This window comes from Prinia subflava, chromosome Z (genome assembly GCF_021018805.1).
Source record: "Prinia subflava isolate CZ2003 ecotype Zambia chromosome Z, Cam_Psub_1.2, whole genome shotgun sequence".
Classification (NCBI taxonomy): Eukaryota; Metazoa; Chordata; class Aves; order Passeriformes; family Cisticolidae; genus Prinia; species Prinia subflava.
The window spans coordinates 60,157,212-60,174,414 of NC_086283.1; the positions used below are offsets into that span (position 1 = coordinate 60,157,212).

Consider the following 17,203-nt stretch of genomic DNA (forward strand, 5'->3'; position numbering starts at 1 on the left):
TGTTTCTTTCCAGGACTCATAGGGGCCATAGTAAGCAGTGTCTCATGCTTTTCTGCTTGGAGGCACCGAAGCAGAAAGCAGTTCCTCAGAGCTGAGCCTAGCATAGATCACCTCTATTCTTAGAGAAGTGAGAAAGGAAGGAAATATTCTCATTTGTCCTTTCTAAAAACCTTTACATGGTCAAAAAAGTGCATGTGGGAAAAAAAGCCATTTCTGAGCAATTAATAATAATGCAGCATTATAATATATTATATATAATATAATATATTATAATGCTTATGTACTTCTCTTATATAATATAATATAATATATTATATTATATAAGAGAAGTACAATAAATACAGGCCTGGAGTGAGTCTATTTCTATCAATTTTTAGTACAGGCTTGTGCTGCTGAGCAATGCACCACAGACAGAGAAAATTCTCCCCGCAACTCACCACAGCGGATACAACAGTCTAACTTTAAAATTTCTTAATTTGTTATAGTACATCACTACAACTACTTTGATGACCAGTAACTGGATTCAGTTTACTTACTACCATTAAGAAGTAAAGAATGATTTTTTATTCTTACTGCCTGTTAAAATCAACCTGGATGGAGTGATCTATCACGAGATCAGCAGGACAGATAGGATTGATTTTTTCAGGGTTCCCACCAAGTTTCTTCACAGCATCACGCATTGCAGCAAAGTCAACCACGGCAGGCACCCCACTACAATAGAAACAAAATGGGAATGGTGAAACAATTTGGATAAGAGGAAAAAAAAGAAACCCAAACCCAATCCTGAGATACAGAAGAGACAGCTACTGTCACATACAAAGCAAACTGCATTCTTCCATCTTCAGTGCAAGCAAATAATGAGTAGTAACCAGAACTTCTGGCATTTCAACTTGACTTATCAAATAGATCACATACTTTTCAGTATTTCCTTTAACACAGCTTGTGATGCTTCTCAGCACACACATTCTCAGTTTTCTACTGAGTTATGTTCTACCATGGTATCTTCAACCAGCTTGGAAAACATACTTGCCCATGTGATTTTGCTGGCTGCTAAAACAAAATGTGTTCTCTGATGTGCTCATAAGGATCTGGCATCAACGAGCAACCCACTGAAAAAACCTGCATTTCTGTAAGAGCAGCCCAAAGCAGTAAGGCTTTATGTTTTCAACTCTGATCATAAAATAAACTATTACAACTTTTTAAAATATCAGAAACTATGCAACAAGAGTAGCAAAAGGCTTCTTAGCTCCTAGTGAATTTTACCTTGAAAATCCTGAACAATTACTAAAAAATAAACAGGAAAAAGGATCCACATTATCTAACCTGGACACAATTAACTGATGCTGCTCAGCACTTTGACATCCCAAGATAAGCTTTTTACAGGAAAAAAATTAAAAAATAGGAATTTCTATGTTATGCTACCTAGAGGGATTTGAGGGAGGGGGATAGGAAGAAAGAAGCAGAAGAGCTATTTTGCCAAATTACAAATGTTATACAATTGATATGGAACAGACACAATATCCTTCCATCATCTTAGAACAACTCAGGATAATTACAGAATAATCCTAACTAGGAAATTAGAAATTCTAAACCAGGACAGCCTGAATTTAATTGTTGTACGGCTTTTGGAAAGTTGCCAAAGTTGCCTTTTTCAAAAAGTCCTCAGAGGCCTGTCCAAGAGCTCATTTTTCAGGAATGCAGTTGCTCTGCAGACTTATAGGCACATTTTTAAAACCCAGCAGGAGTACGGGCAAGAAAGAAGAGCAGTAAGAGAAGGAACAATGTTTGCTTGAAAGTTCAGCTTCCTCTCTGCTCCAGTTTTTCAAAACGTTAACAACAGCTAGTGGATGAAAAATAGCTAGGAAATCAGTCTTTCATCTGAAATTTTGCCAATTTTTTCTAATGCCTTAAAAGTTGAGCTGTACTAGATCTCTAGCACTTTGACAACCTCTGTAAAAATGCAAAACAGAGGGTACGACAGCTAAGACACTTTACCATTGAGAAAGAAAACCAACTGGCAGTGTAGCTGCACTGGGCTTACTATGGATGTACTAAAATATTTTATTAAGACAGAGGAAAAAGATACAAAGAACAGTGAGTAGACTTGCAAGTCAAGTGCTGTATTAGAACAGTTAGATGCTATTATTTCACTTGAAAATTGACTTTCCACATTGAACAGGGACTATTATATGATTATTACTGACACCTGAGGACTTCTCGCAGTAACAAGGCCCAGTTTTCAGAGTCCATTAGGTAGGAATCTCAATCTACATTTCTGGGAAAAATAATACACTCTTTTTTCAACAGCAGAGCAGTTTTTAAAAATATATTTATAACAATAGTGATTTAAAGAGGAAATAATGATGTGGGTTATAAATGAGAACTGAAATAGATAGAAAACTGAAAGCAAGAGCCCCTGGGGAACAAAAACAAACAAAAAAAAGAGAGAGAGAGAGAATGGACGATACCACCCCTTCAAAGAATAACTTCTAAATACTAAACTTCCTCACTTGTATGCAATTTATCAATCCCATTTTCGTCCCTAGTTTTGTGAAGATATTTACTTCTCTATCTCAGAAGAGTTTCTCTCAATGTTCTTATTCTAAGTGCCTCTTGAAGTGTTGTCCATGGCACAACATCCAGGAAAGTTGAAAAAGGCTTTTCCAAACATCTCACTGTTCAGCACTCCTCAGCCCACCCCTCCACCCCAAGCTGACGATTGCTGCACTCTCAAAAGCCCCTCTTCCTTGCTTTGGAGAGCATCAGACTCACGTGAAGTCTTGCAGAATAACTCTTGCAGGCCTAAATGGCACTTCAACATTCTTGTGTTGCATCACTTTCCAGTTGAGAATATTCTCAACATCTCCTTTCTTCACTAGGAAGTCATCACAGTTACGGATCGCTGCTTCCAGGAGGATTCGAATAGAAAATGGCAGACGAGCTGCATGGGTAAGAGGCAAGAAACAAATTCAGTTTTCACCTTAGGGCATATGTTAGCAAGTGCAAAGTTCCATGACTGGGGCAGAAAGGTCCCCATATTTTGACAAGGCTTTATCCTGATCCAAACTCCTTTTCCAGCCTCCAGCTTTGCCAGGAGGTCAGTACCTGTTCCACTTCCTGCTCTCAGCAGGTTTATTATTTCAGCTCCTGTGACACAGTAGATATCTTTGCTGAGGGACTTTTCCACAGCTTTTCCATCCTCCATAGCACAGCTACCCCGAAAACATGCTGTGCTCACCTTATTTTCCTGCAGTTTGCTCTCAGTCTTGTCACTGAACACAGACATACAAACGTACCAGGAAAAGCATAGTTTTCTACCTGCCACATTGGAAAGTGCAGCTCTAGTGGTTTATGCAGTCTCTTCATCTCAAGAGATGGAAGATGAAACTGAATGAAAGTCAAACTGTGCATTTATTAATCTTCTTTTACTTCAAATTAGAAATATTTAAAGAAGATGGCACAAAATACTATTGGAGCAGTCCTGATAGCTGTGCTACAAGGAATGCGTGTGAAGAAAAAACCCAAATATGTCTCAGTCTTTCTTTCTCTGGTCCACTTCAGTAACAGTTGTTTGATTGCTTCTCAGAATATTTACATTTAAAATCTTTTGAGAAATTTTTTCCAACTTTCTAGAAGTCCTCTAAACCGGGCTGGCCCCCAAGACATAAGAGTCACTTAATCACACTGAAACCTCACTACTGCTATTTTAAGAAAACCCTATCTATTCTTCAGGACACAGTAATTCAAAACAATTTGGGTTGGTTGTTCTTGGGGGTTTTGTTTTGGGGGATTTTGTTCATTTGGGAGTTTTGGGCATTATTGTTATTGTTGTTGTTTTGGGGTTTTTTTTAGAATCTTTTCCTGCCCTTCCCTGCTCAGCTATTGCCTTTTTATCCTGGACAGTGAGAACTGCATCCTTTTTTCTTTAAAGGATCTGGAGATTATCATTCTTGGAATCCTGGAATGGATCAACTGGTAACACTGTATGTGTATTTGTCCACTCCTTAAGACTCTCCTCCAATTTTCACTCACCAAGACTGACATTAATTGACTGCTCACTTGCTGGAGCCTGTAATGGATATGCTTTGCCAACAATCAGAGAAAGCGCTCCTCCTCTTGTTCCCTGAATTCTCCTTACTCTTTAAGTTTCCTTTTGAAACACCAAACATCCACCATAGACAACTCTAAGTTATAGGTGCTCACTTTCTAAGTCAATGGCACAGACACTAAGATTTTTACTAGTACCATTGAAAGATTTGGGAAATGTCAGAAGAACTAAGGAAAAAGCCTCCTCAGAAAGACTTCTCTGATTTTAAAGCTCAAAAAAATCTTTCTGATTGGTTCAGTCATATATATCAGTGTTAGATTCTTTCCCACCTTTAGCAGTATAATAAAATTTGTGCTCTTAGTTTTGTCTAGCTCTCCTCACTCACTCAAGAAAAACAAGACTGCTGTGTGCACAGTATGCTGAGAAAACACTACTGTGATCACACCAATATTTCTGTCGTTCTGAACTTCAAGAATTAAATTTTGCTAAAATATTGTTTTCAAGATCTGCCTTTTGAATCCACAGTTCTCTCCAGAGACCAAGTATCATCCAATGTGACAAAGTCTGTTCAGGTTCTGTTCACCAGTATTAACAAAATGCTTCTCTTATGTTGTCAATGTACCATATCTCCCATCTTCCAATTTGCTCAGATTAAAGAATTTCTTTAGAGGCTGTTTCGGGTCCAGTGGCTCCACAATCCGTACAAAAGGGTTGTTCATGGTTGTTGAAGACTGTTAGTGTCCCTAAAACAAAAGAAAAATCAAGGACATTTTCATTACATCTGTGCTGCATACGAAATACATGTCCCACAGTCTATAATGCATCTATCCCACACACAAAGGCCTGTACCAGAGAAAAAGGTCCTGTCAGTCATTCCCCTTCCACCACAAATCCACTTGTAACACATCCTCAGAGATAAAAGGTCCAAAGGAAGATAGGAGTATTGTGGAAAATACAGACATACCACGTGGTTTAGAATTATAGAATCTTAAAAGCTAGAAATAACCTCTAAGATCAGCAAATCCAACTGTTAGCTGAGCATCACCTATCCACCACTAAACCATGTCCTCAAGTGCCGCATCCACGCACCTTTTGATGATGAATCCATCACTTCCCTGGGTAGCGTATTCCAATGACTGGAATAAATTTTTCCCAATATCAAATATAAACCTCCCCTGGTGCAGCTTGAGAACATGTTTCATCCTGTCTCTTGCTGCCTGGGGGAAGAGATTGACCCCAGCTGGCTGCACCCTCCTTTCAGGTGGTTGTAGAGAGTGATAAGGTGTCCCCTGAGCCTCCTTTTCTCCAAGCTAAACAACCTCATCTCCCTCAGCCACTCCTCACAGAACCAGTGCTCTGGCTCCTTCACCATCTTTTTTGCCCTTCTCGGGACACAATTTCACAAAGGAAATTCAATGTCTTCATTATTTTCTTCTTTGTGCTGTTTCTAATCAGTCATTTGTGCCTCTGTGATTCACAAACCACATGACAACATAGTGCCATTTCTTAAGAGTATTGTGGTTTAACCCCAGGCAGCAACTAAGCACCCACAGCAACTCCCTCACTCCTTTCTGGTGGGAAAAGTAAGAGAATCAGAGTGGCAAAATTGAAAAAAATCATAGGTTGAGATAGAGATGGTTTGACAGATAAAGCAAAAGTTAGACCTGCCAGCAAAGCAAAACAAGCAATTCATGCACCTCTTCCATGGGCAGGCAGGTGTTCAGCCATCTGCAGGACAGCAGGGCCCCTCATGCCTCATGGTGATTTGAGAAAACACCATAACTCTGAACATCTCCCTCTTCACAGTTTTATATGCTGAACATGATATCATAATCTGTGGGATACTCCTTGGGTCAGCTGTCCCAGCTGTGTCACCTCCCAGCTCCCTGCACACCCCCAGCCTCCTCACTGGTGAGGTGGGTGAGGAGCAGCAAGGCCCTGGTTCTGTGTAAGCCCTGCTGAGCAGCAACTAAAACATCCCTGTGTTATCAACCCTGTTTCCAGCACAAATTCAAAACACAGCCCCATACTAGCTATTAGGGACAAATTTAACTGTATCACAGCCAAAACCAACAGATGTGGTGTTGATCTAAAGCTAAACAGATAAACATTTGCATTCAAAATTAAAAACCAGAAAACACTATTGTTTTGAGACAGAAACTATTATAGACTAGATTACAAATGCTATCAGAGAAAAAAGAACTGCTCTAATTTCAGAAAGATTAGTTAAGGTCACCACCAGAAAGAAAATTTATATAGGCTCTATTGTAAACATCATTTTAGTTTGAGGTATTTTCTTCTTTTGTTGTTGCTTATTGATTTACTGGGTTTTGTGGCTTAATGGCTTGCTGGATAAAGTATTCCTCTGGGACCTAGGACTTTTAGGTTCACATACAGAAGTTAAAGGACCCTGAGATGTTCACCATATCAAGGCCAACCAGCAGAAAGGGGCCTAAATTCACTACAAAACTATCTCTTAATGTCCAGAGAAAGTTAGCCTATGCAAACTACTTAGTGAAACACGTCCTAGGACACATTGGAGACCTGAACTCTGCCCAAGTCCCTTCTGGAAGCATTAGCTTAGGCCAACATATGCCAAGGATCAAGCTAATAATTTAACAGTGAGAACAATTCTCTTGCAGTGCCTGGCAACATTCCCAGATACGATTAAAATTTTTTTAGAAAAGAGATAATCATAGGCCTGATTTCTAGATCTGTTGATATTTTCCGAGAAAACTCTTCCTATCTTCATTCAAGTAACATCTTTTCTTGTTCCAGTTTTTCAAACAAGAAAACTCACAAGTGAGAGGCAGGAGATAGACATGGCAGGCCTTGCAGACTGGTGCAAAAGGATGCACAAAGTATTCGTTAAAAACAGACCAAGCAAGGCCAAAGAATTCATTTCTTTATCTCACCTGCTAGTTTCATGGAATGTCCAGGAAATACTACTATATGGAACATATTTATGGGGGATTTTTAATATATTCCAGTATTTCCAAAATTCAAAATTCATGTATTTAGAAGACAACCAAGGAGAAATAGCAGAAATAGTAACAAAAGAAGGTTAGTAAAAGAAAAAAGAAATAGTAACAAAACAGCAACATAATGTAAGAGAAAGAAAAAATGCCAGAACTCTTTTAAAGAAAACAATGTATGTTTCTAGATAAAAAGCCCAGGAAAGCTGGAAGGTCAGCAAATGAACACACTGCAAATACACATATAACTTCAAATGTATCACCTCATTTCCACTGACAAGTTATTTTCTGAAACTCCTCTTCCCAGCTTTGCAGATACTTACCCTGCACACAAGCCCCTAAAGTTTTAGGAGTCATGATCTTTAAACGGCATGAACTACTAGCTATTCCTCAAAGCAAACTCTGTGCTTCTAGAACTAAGCATGATCAAAATTAATTTCTTCCTTCCTCTTCTTGCCAGCTACTCTTCTGTTAAGATTTACTTTTTTGCATTCCACTATGAGAACTTTGTTTTATACATATCAATTTCTCCTGGGAAAGTCTAAGGGTAGCTGTAGATAGAAAATATTCGGATATCCCTTGACAGATAAAGCAGATCATTAATTTGATATGACCAGGAGTCCACTGTAGTCAGTTCACACATTCTCATCCAAGTGTAAATTGCAGCTCGAACATTTTGCATCCAAGTTCACGTCTAGGCAAATCACAGCAGAAATTCAAGATGTTATGACACATTATCTACGTGTTAACATTACTTTACCAGACATCACTCTTCTCCCCGAACAGAGGTTTTTTAGTCCCCTGTATGAGATACTTCTGTACAAATCTCCTCTCAATGAGTTACACAAATAAGCCAAACTGTGGGCTGACAGGGCCTAATCACAAGTTCTTCTCATCTGCCTGGTCACGCTGATATGAACAACACTGTTACAAACCTGGAAGCCATTCAGAAACATCTGAAAAAAGGTAAAATCTTTAGAAAAAATACCAACTAGCAGCATTGCTGTAGTAAATTTCACAGAGCCAAGGAAGCCTCAATCATATCAACTACTATTTTCACACGGTAAATTATAAACCAAGCAGCCACAGCACAGAACTCTGAACTAGTGATTTGCCAAAAAGAAGTCCAGGGGCAATATTGTGCACATTGAGCATACCAAAGCTTTTAAAGTCATCTTCACCATAGATACAGGTTACCTTTCTTCTTAACTTGAGACAGGTTAACTTGTGATTGCAGCACAGAATATTTTTTCATGTTTTGCAGGCACTGAAATGTCAATATGAAAACATGGGGGACCAGACATCTGTCTGCCTGGAACTCGTGCAGCACACAGGGTCACATTGACCACGGCCAGTGCATGATCACCTCAGTATCTGCTCAGACATACCAAAACAAGCACTTGAGCCTCTGCCCAACAACCTTAAAACTGTTTGTATGGAGATTACACTAAAAAGGTGGATTATTCAAACTCGAAAATGAAAGAACAGGATTTAAAAAGGAGCATGTCATTACTGACACAGACTCACAGAATATTTTGAGTTGGAAGGGACACACAAGGATCACCAAGTCCAAGTGAATGGCCCATATGGTGTTCTAATCCACAACTTTGGCATTATTAGTGCCATGCTCTGACCAACAGAGCTAATCTCAGGGTACTGGAACCTTCTTAAAGGCTTGCATGACCTGTATGAAGTGTACCAGACAAACAGTCTTGTTTTAGCCCTTCCTTGGTGCCTACTATTAAAATTCTGAGAGCACCCACAATTCGGCCCACACTAATGCTGATTATCTCTGAATCTGAACTGCCTATCAATATTGTTTACCACTTGATACATCAATGCATTATCTTATTACTAAGCCACCACACTCAATCTCTTGTTGGAATACACCTCAATCCACATCAGCTCACCACAGAAAGTCTGATTTCTGTTCTTTCTTTCTCCCTCAGAGAAGCAGAAGTGCAGAAAGATTGCAACCATGAACACCAGGAGGGGCAAATTTATCTGGATAAGGCCATAACTTTCCAAATATAAAAAAGGAAGCTGTATTTTGCAAATGCAACATCTTGCCCTTTAGGGTAGAGAATGAACCTTTGGCCACAACAGCTGTTTCTTGTTGTTTGTATTCCTGTATATGACACAGAACAGGTCAAATTTCTCTAGAAACACAAGTTTTATGTTGATAAAGAATACTGTAAATACTGTAAACTGATACTGTAAAAAAGCTCCTGAACATACAAAATCTTAGTACAACACTCCTCACTTCATCTGTACTGAGCATGCCAGCAAATTCAGCTTTTACCATGAGATCTCAGATGTTCACCAGCACCAGAAGATCATTACAAAGATGCCTGCTGGCTCTATGGTCTGAGGGGATCTCTCTGGTGTCCTGAAGGGCACACCATTTTTGATGATCATGACACATGAAACATGCATAAGTCCAAGGGGACAGAAGGAAATAGGTGTCTGCCCATCCTCTTTCTGTGTCTTCTCTTATTCGTTCATCAATGACATGAGATACATTCAACATATATTAAAGTCTCATGTGGATCTCCATAAAAAAGATTTAAGTAACTTAAAATCTTTTCATAAAAAACAAAACAAAAACAAAACACAAAAAGCCCCACATTCTCAGGAGACTTCAACATGCATTGTATGTGTATTTTCAAATCTTCAGCTGCTGTACCTTTCTGAGTATCCAACATAAACACAGTACTAGTCACATCACAACAACATTGATTGGAAAAGGACTTGGTTCAGTTTAAAGCACATTCTTGATTGACTGCGACTCCTTGGCGCTACTTTAGATCCCTTTAAAAGCAGTTGTGTAACTTGGAACAATGACAACAAATACATTTTACTGAAATTAATGGAACTGAGAAAACATCATAATATAACCTGTAATTTTGCACTTGCAGAAATTATCTCATGAAGATTGTGGAGAAGGAAAAAATGTATTTAGCCTCTTGCTATAACTGAGAAAAAGTCTCAAAACTGTTCCAGACATCACTTTATAACTTGCTATTCTACTCTCTTTAGAGAAGAAGGTGAAACTGAACACAGCTAATCAGACTAAAAGCAGCAATCTCACATCACAAAAAAAAAAAAATTATTTTTAAAAAGCACAGCTGCACTTCTACTCATTGACTGTAAGCAGATCAATACTATCAACAATACGTATTGTTTTGGGGGTGTTTAGGGATATCAGAGCATCCTACTCATCTCCTGTCATCCAGAAAAAGAAAACTGCAGCACCCAGAGTATTTCCTATATACATGCTGACAGTAAGCCATGCTCTTTCTGTAGTACACGACCTTAATGTTTACAAAAGACTCACAATTAGTAATAATCACACTTATACAGAAGTACCTGATGACAAACCAAAGACACAGATTGTTGATCTGCAGAAAAGAAAAAAGGCTCTAGATGAGACAACTTCTGTCTGAGCTTCAGGCCATAAAGTAGGAACAGAACAGCCATGGTTATTTAGCCACAATTGCTTTTTCTATTCCCTCTTTGGTTTCTTTGTTACTGTCTTTCCAACTATGAAAGGGTGTCTGGGTTATTAATGATAAGAGGTAAAATTCAGACATCTCTTCATAAAACCAAGCACCTAGTATCTTAACTAAAACAGATTTCAAGTAGTAAATGTTCGTTTTCCTGAAATGTGAGTAAATTCCAGGCCATCGCTGGGAAGTCCACACTCAGCAAAGAAGCACTTTAATTTGAACATTTTACCAGACTCTAGAAATGCTAAAAAATATTACACTCGGGCAAAGAAAAGACACAATTTTATCAGTCATCAAGAAAAAGGGGAAGGCTTAGACTTGCTGGTACTTGCAGGAAATTTGTGAAGAAACACAAAAACATGATGTGTCTCTGATGAAACTCCAACTGAAAACTGGGAAAAAAAGAGGCGAGCTGGCAGGACCACCATAGTAAAAGTCCTTGCCTGATGATAAGACAGGACATAGGCAACATCCATGGCCTTGCTTGAAAAATGCAACATTTTTCATCCATGCTGAATCTGAACTTACCACCTTCTGTTGCACTTGTCACTCCTACACCCACAAGTTACTTCCCTTGTTTTTGTCCACTCAGATGACTACCACTGTATGTATCTGTACTTAGCTGCCCTGTTTGCAAAAAGCACCTCCAAACTGCAAAAGCAAGCAACTTAAAAAAATCTAAGCAGAGCTGCAACAGGGCAGGAGGCTACTGAGTTATAAATTCTTCATCAGAACATTGAGCATGCACTTTGTGACATTACTAGCAGTTACATATAGCTGAACAGTACGTCTTTAATAAAGGGCTATTGCTCAATTCCCCTGAGCCTCTAAAACTTACATAGCTCTTCTCATGATTTCACATTCTATTCAGCAGGGGGCCTCCACTAAAAAAAAACCAGTTTACCTAAGATGGCATAGCCATGAATAAGGATATCTAAGCAAGTCCAGCATGAAGGAACTTCCATCATGTTGGGATTGCACCATGTTCTGTGCATGCCTACCTTGCCCAAAAACCAAGGAGGGAGAATACCCATGTTAAGCATGTTGACAAAAGTCTGTGTTTTTCATATGGAAAGGCAATCTCTTCAGTATCAGTCACATGTTTAAAGTAGTAAAATTTCATTAAGTAAATTCATCCATAATTCAAGTCAGTTTAGAAAGAAAATCCTAATAAATACATTTGTGTGCAGGAATTTTTTTTTTTTAGTTTAAATATCCAAGTTGCCTAAGAAAAACGTTTTTGTTACACTGGGTAAATTGACTGACAGAGATGACCAGACACATGACAACACAACAACAAAAAAACCCACCTACCCACAACAAATGGCAAAACCCCAACCAAACAAACCATAAGCAAAAAAACCCTCAAGCCTGCACATGCCCCCAGCATTTGGATAGACTTCAACACCAGAAGTAGAACAAGCAGAGTCTTGTTTTATAAAAAATATAAAATGCTATAATTATTTTTGCATGTACAAAGAAGAGTGCAACTACCATTGCAATAAACACAGGTTTTGATTTAGAAAAGCTCTTATTATTTAACACTTACTCTACCTGTGGCAGATAAGGCCACTATGTACTAAATATACATTGTTACATTGCCGCTGACAGTGAGAAGATTTCAGTGGTTAAGGAGACTGGAGAAAGAATTTTTGTGTTTCTTCACTACACATAAAAGTCCATCATTACATACAGATCTTTAAAGAGAAGCCCACTAACAAGTTGATGACTGACCAACTATTCCGTCAGTATAAAGTACACCAATATTCCACACTGGAAAAAGTGCAGTAATACAGAAAGGAGGGTTTCTTAAATAATCTCTAGTCGAAGTTTCAGTGAACTCTTTTCAACTTTAATGATCAAGAGGAACACTGTACTAAAACAAACAGAGCTTTGGATTGCAGATATTCCTGCTTTCTCCTGCTGCCTAAAACTTTTGACTGCAATGTTAAAATATTTATTTATCCATAAAGTGCTAAACTTCCAACATTGAAGTGCAACACTTCTGACTGAACAGGTTGCTAATTGCATAGTCCCATAATCTGTGTATTTCATAGCCTGTCATTATTCTTGCCATTTCACTTTGTTAGCAATGCTGAATTGCACATGTTGGAACTGAAAGTTTAGGTCAGAGATCAAGTTTGTGAAATCAAACATTGAGGTCTTAAAGTAACTCCATCTCCAAGTGAGCTGGAAGTCTAGATGCATGCCCACTTCCAAAATGTAGATATTAAACTCCTTCAATCCCTCCAGAAAGCCAAATGCTACCTCATCCCTCACTGCAACACAGGTACCATGCACTTACACCTTAGCAGGACAACCAAAACACTTCTCTCATATAGATCTCACCAGCCTTTGGTAACCCAGGCAAGCACACATATGTGGTGTGCTCTCATGTGCTCTCAGACAGCCTCTGAAATGCAATCCAGTCTTAACAAAATCCAGATCATAATTAAGCAGGTGTAAGTGTTAAGGGAGTGCTTCGTCAGCACACTCACCACTGAGTGTCGCAGATAAAAGTAGAGACTAATTTTCCTTTTTTGCTACAGGAAAATGAGCAGCGCTACACCCGAGAATAAAAGGAAGCTTATCTGGAGACTACCAAACACTGAAAAATTAAGTGCTGAAATTTTTTTCCCACCTCCTGAAAGAACAACTCTGAACTTTAACCTACTTCCTACCTCTATACAAACTTGCTGCTTTTTTACCCTATGCTTGTAGTATCAGACCGTTCACTAACAAATATGCAATTTGGACCAGTTTTAACAAATAACTAGCTCTCAGTGTTAGAAAAAAAACCCCACAAAACCAATATGGAAGTGCTGCAAGAAGTGTGGAATACAGAACATGTGTACAAAGATTTGGTCTTTGAAATTTTGGTTCAATTTCAAAAGGCAGGATTAAAAGACATCTCAGTGTTGGTCTGTTAGTTTCAAAAGATTCCTGTAAAGGGTGAAGAAATGCAGCAGAGGTGCATGGGAAAGACAAACAAAATGAGAGTATTGTGAATCAGCTCTGTACTCATGCCATTACCATTATACCAGCTCTATAAACTGCTCTCTCTGCACCTTGAAAACTCCTTTTCTGCAACTTGAAATCCGAACTGTTTCAGAGCTACCGAAGATATGTAGGTGGAAAGATTCCTTTCAGGATGAAGAACTGATGAAAAGACTACTTCCGTTGTGAAATAATCTGACACTGTGGGGTCCTAATTTTTCACACCATTTCAAGACAAATCCTGAATTTGTGGTCTGGAAATAAAGATACTTTTCTCACACCACAAACTGTACTGGCAATCTCAGCAGCTATTCAACTATTTGTGTAGATGAATCCAGCTTTCAAACACCCACAGCTTCAGTCTGTAAGAACAAGTGTGTGTCTGATAAAATTTTACGAACTCAAATTAGCTGTTAGCAGAGTTTACTGGCCAAGCTCCCTGAGAAGGCAAATTAAGTTCCACTAAATATTTTAAAGTCAACTTTTCATAAAAGTTTTTACACAGAAAGGGCAGGCAAAAAACCCCCAAACAACCAAAATTAACACTCTCTTTTGCAAGCATTTGAAGTTCTGAGCCTACAGCTGTGGGATGTCCCAGTTCTTTCAAGGAAGTGCCAAATACCTAGAGGAAATCTTCTGAATTAATCAATCCCTAAGGCAGCAGTGAAGGCAAAAACCCTGAAAAAAATTACCTCCTTTTCACACAACTAAAACTCCTCTCTACCTTCTCTATATTTCAAGACACAAATGGACCACTCTTCAATTCACATCTTTCCACTGATCTTAGGTGGATTGTTACTCTAAGGAGGGAGCAAATTTCCAGCTCTTACTCTCCTTTACAACCCTACAGTGAGAGTCCATGCTGGAAAATACTAGCAAAAGAGATTTGTTCCATTTCTTACTATTCAAATGTTATTTCTTCTCTAATTTTCTGCATTTACTGTTTTGGTTCTTCCACCATGACTATAAAAACTTCACCAAATAGTATCAAAATTGGAGTATATTATCCTCTGGCCAAAGACAACCAGAGATAAAGAAAGGTGGTAAATTACAAATATGATATGACAAAAACCTGCAGTTTGAAAGCCCTATGGTCTTTTCAATTCAGCAACAGTATGACATAATCTGTAAAGCACTGCTAAGTGATCAGACTTCTTTTCATGTGGAAAACTTCACCAGGAATCTCTTCTATCTTACAAAGTCTGAGATGAGTGAAGTATTGATAATTTTCCTGATGACTCCCCACATATACCACAGATCCTGGAAGGCACAAGACTCAGCTGCACTTCCTACTCTATGCCCATTACACTCCTCTGACTTTCTTTGAAGCAGTAACAATCCCCAGAAGTTTATTAGGACATTCTGATGAAGCACGATTGCTTTTAAGTGAAGCATTACTAAATAAACATTCCAGTGTTAATATTTCTCTAGGGTGGTCTTCCTTTACTTCGGTTTTGTGGATTGATAAAGCCAGTCTGAACAATAGCAACAGCACTGAGTGCCCAGAGATATTAATTCAATTCCAATTGTTTGGAGAGAGAATCCTCTGTTTTAGACCAAATTTCCTGCTGATACTAAAAAAATACTAAAGTCCAGAGCTCTCCGTCTTCCCCTTTATTCCCCTCCCCCACCTTCACTACCTTTAGAGGTGAAAACTAAATATCAAAGTACAACCTCTAGTTAAAAAATAAATGGGAACTGTGGTGACATTATGAAACATGGGAACATACTGAACATAAACAGGGACTGATCCAATTACTGAAACTGGGCATCTTCACAGCCACAGTCCTAAGTTAAATTACAAGGCAAATGCTTGCATCTGTGCTACCACCTCCAGAACTGTTACAGAACAACTGCACCTGCTGTCTGTGGCAGATTATTTTGTCACCCAAAATTATTAAAACCTGGTACTTTATAGGCATCATGTTCCAATCATTTTCTTCCATCCTTTCCTTATTCCACTTATGTTGCAGATGTACTGAGGTTTTTTGCAACACAGAGGAGTTGCTGTGTGCTTGATATGTATATTCTACACTATCCTCTACTATTTCAGTACTACTGAAATACCAATAGACAGGGCTCGAGTAGTTCCAGGAGAAAAACAATGTTAAAGCTTCACCTGCAGGGCAGCACAACTCTTCCACGCCCGTTCTTCTCAAGCTAAATCTATTCCTCTTTCTCCGCTCTGCAAAAGCCGCCCCCTGCGAGCCGGCCCCCAGCCGGGTGTCGGAGAGACCCGATTTCGCCAGCCGGGGCCCAGAGCCGCGGCGGGGTCCGCACAGCCCACCGCTGCTGCTGCCGCCGCTGCTACGAGATGGTGCCTGGCAGGGGCTGCTCCGCCGGAGCCGCCTTCCCTCCGCAGCATCCAACGGCCCTTTCCCCCCGCCACCGCAGCCGCCGCGGCCGGGAGACGGCAGGATCCCCCGTCCTGCCGCCGGGCCCTGCTAGCCGCCGGCCCCCGCCCTCTGCCCGGGCCCGCACCCGCCCCGGCTCTGCCCCGAGGGGCGCCCCTCCACCCCGCTCCTTCCCCCGCGGCCGCCGGAACGGGCACGCTGCGGCCAGGGAAGCGGCTCCCGAGGAACCGAGCTGCCGGCGGCGGGCGAGAGAGAAGCCGAGCGGCGGAGGCCCGGACTCACCGGGGAGCGAGGAGCACAGACCGCCGCCGCCGGTCGCCGTCAGGGGCCGCCGGGCGCAGAGAGAGAGAAGGGGCGGTGGCGGGCGGGCTCCGCCCCGCGCCCCAAGGCCAGAGCAGCGGCGGGATGGCCGCCAGCCGCCCGAGCGGGAGGCGGGGAAGGGAGGGAGGACGAGCGAGCCGATGGCCGGCCGGCCAGCCAGGCGGGCGGCGGGGGGTGGTTCCCCTTTCCGCAGCGGCCCTGGCCCCGCAGAGATCCGCTGCTTTCCTCGGGCGGCCCCTTACCCTGGATATAGGAGGAGGAGAGGGAGCGCCGTGAGTGTGGAGGGGTGGGTAAGAGGGTGGTACGGAGGTCAAGGCCAGATCTGCTGCGGGCAGAGTCATCGGAAAGACGGGCACTGTAACATGGCAGCGGGGTGTGGTGGGCAGTGGTGTGCCTCGTACGGGCTGTAAGCGCGCCACGTGCTCACAGCCCGAGCGCTTGCTCAGGCTTCGGAGAAGTCCAGAGGTGCTGTCAGTGAAGCTTGGGCTCGGAAGCGAACAGGTGTCACTCGGGACACTACCTGACACACAGGACTGCATCCTGCTCCTCGGGGCAGTGCAATAGGAGTGGGACCTCCTTTGTTTCTCTTGGCAGGGGGAGAGCTGATTGGCCTGGCTGTTGGCAGAAACAGACTGTTACGTACAAGCTGGTCAAGATCAATATCATGACGTCAATATTAAAGAACAATATCAGAGTAGAGGACGTCCTAGAGGACCTAATTTACATCATCCCCGTAGCTGAGTGCTGTGCCGAGTTTATCAGTATCCAGCATGTTCCCAGTAGAACAGTGTGAGTTTGAGCCTGAATACCGTTGACGAATACATTCAGTGCAAGTAGTCGGGGTGCAGCTGCAGTGCGAGCTGCACGTTTAGCTTTGGATAGCAGGAGCCAGAAGAGGCGAGGAACTGACATTGACCCAACAAAGGGTGCACTACTCTACAGCCCAGCTAGGTGAGCAGACACTGAGAGACACAGGAGCCAGTGGTTCAGCTGGAAGAC

At 41.1% G+C, this 17,203-nt stretch overlaps 1 protein-coding gene across 2 annotated transcripts in view; it reads right to left on the reverse strand.

Moving 5' to 3' along the window:
* Positions 1–16,300, reverse strand: part of ACO1 (aconitase 1) — a 35,878-nt gene extending 19,578 nt beyond the window's left edge. The window contains exons 1-4 of one of the 2 annotated variants that reach the window (XM_063422770.1): positions 16,166–16,300; positions 4,671–4,791; positions 2,773–2,941; positions 574–711 (exon numbers count right to left, since the gene is read on the reverse strand). In XM_063422770.1, the coding sequence (XP_063278840.1) occupies positions 574–711; positions 2,773–2,941; positions 4,671–4,767 (404 nt within the window). In that variant the 5' untranslated portion in view covers positions 4,768–4,791; positions 16,166–16,300. Of the gene's footprint in view, positions 1–573; positions 712–2,772; positions 2,942–4,670; positions 4,792–15,648; positions 15,785–16,165 lie in introns of those variants that run through there. The other variant, XM_063422771.1, reaches the window with a different exon arrangement.
* Positions 16,301–17,203: the final 903 nt, after the last annotated feature.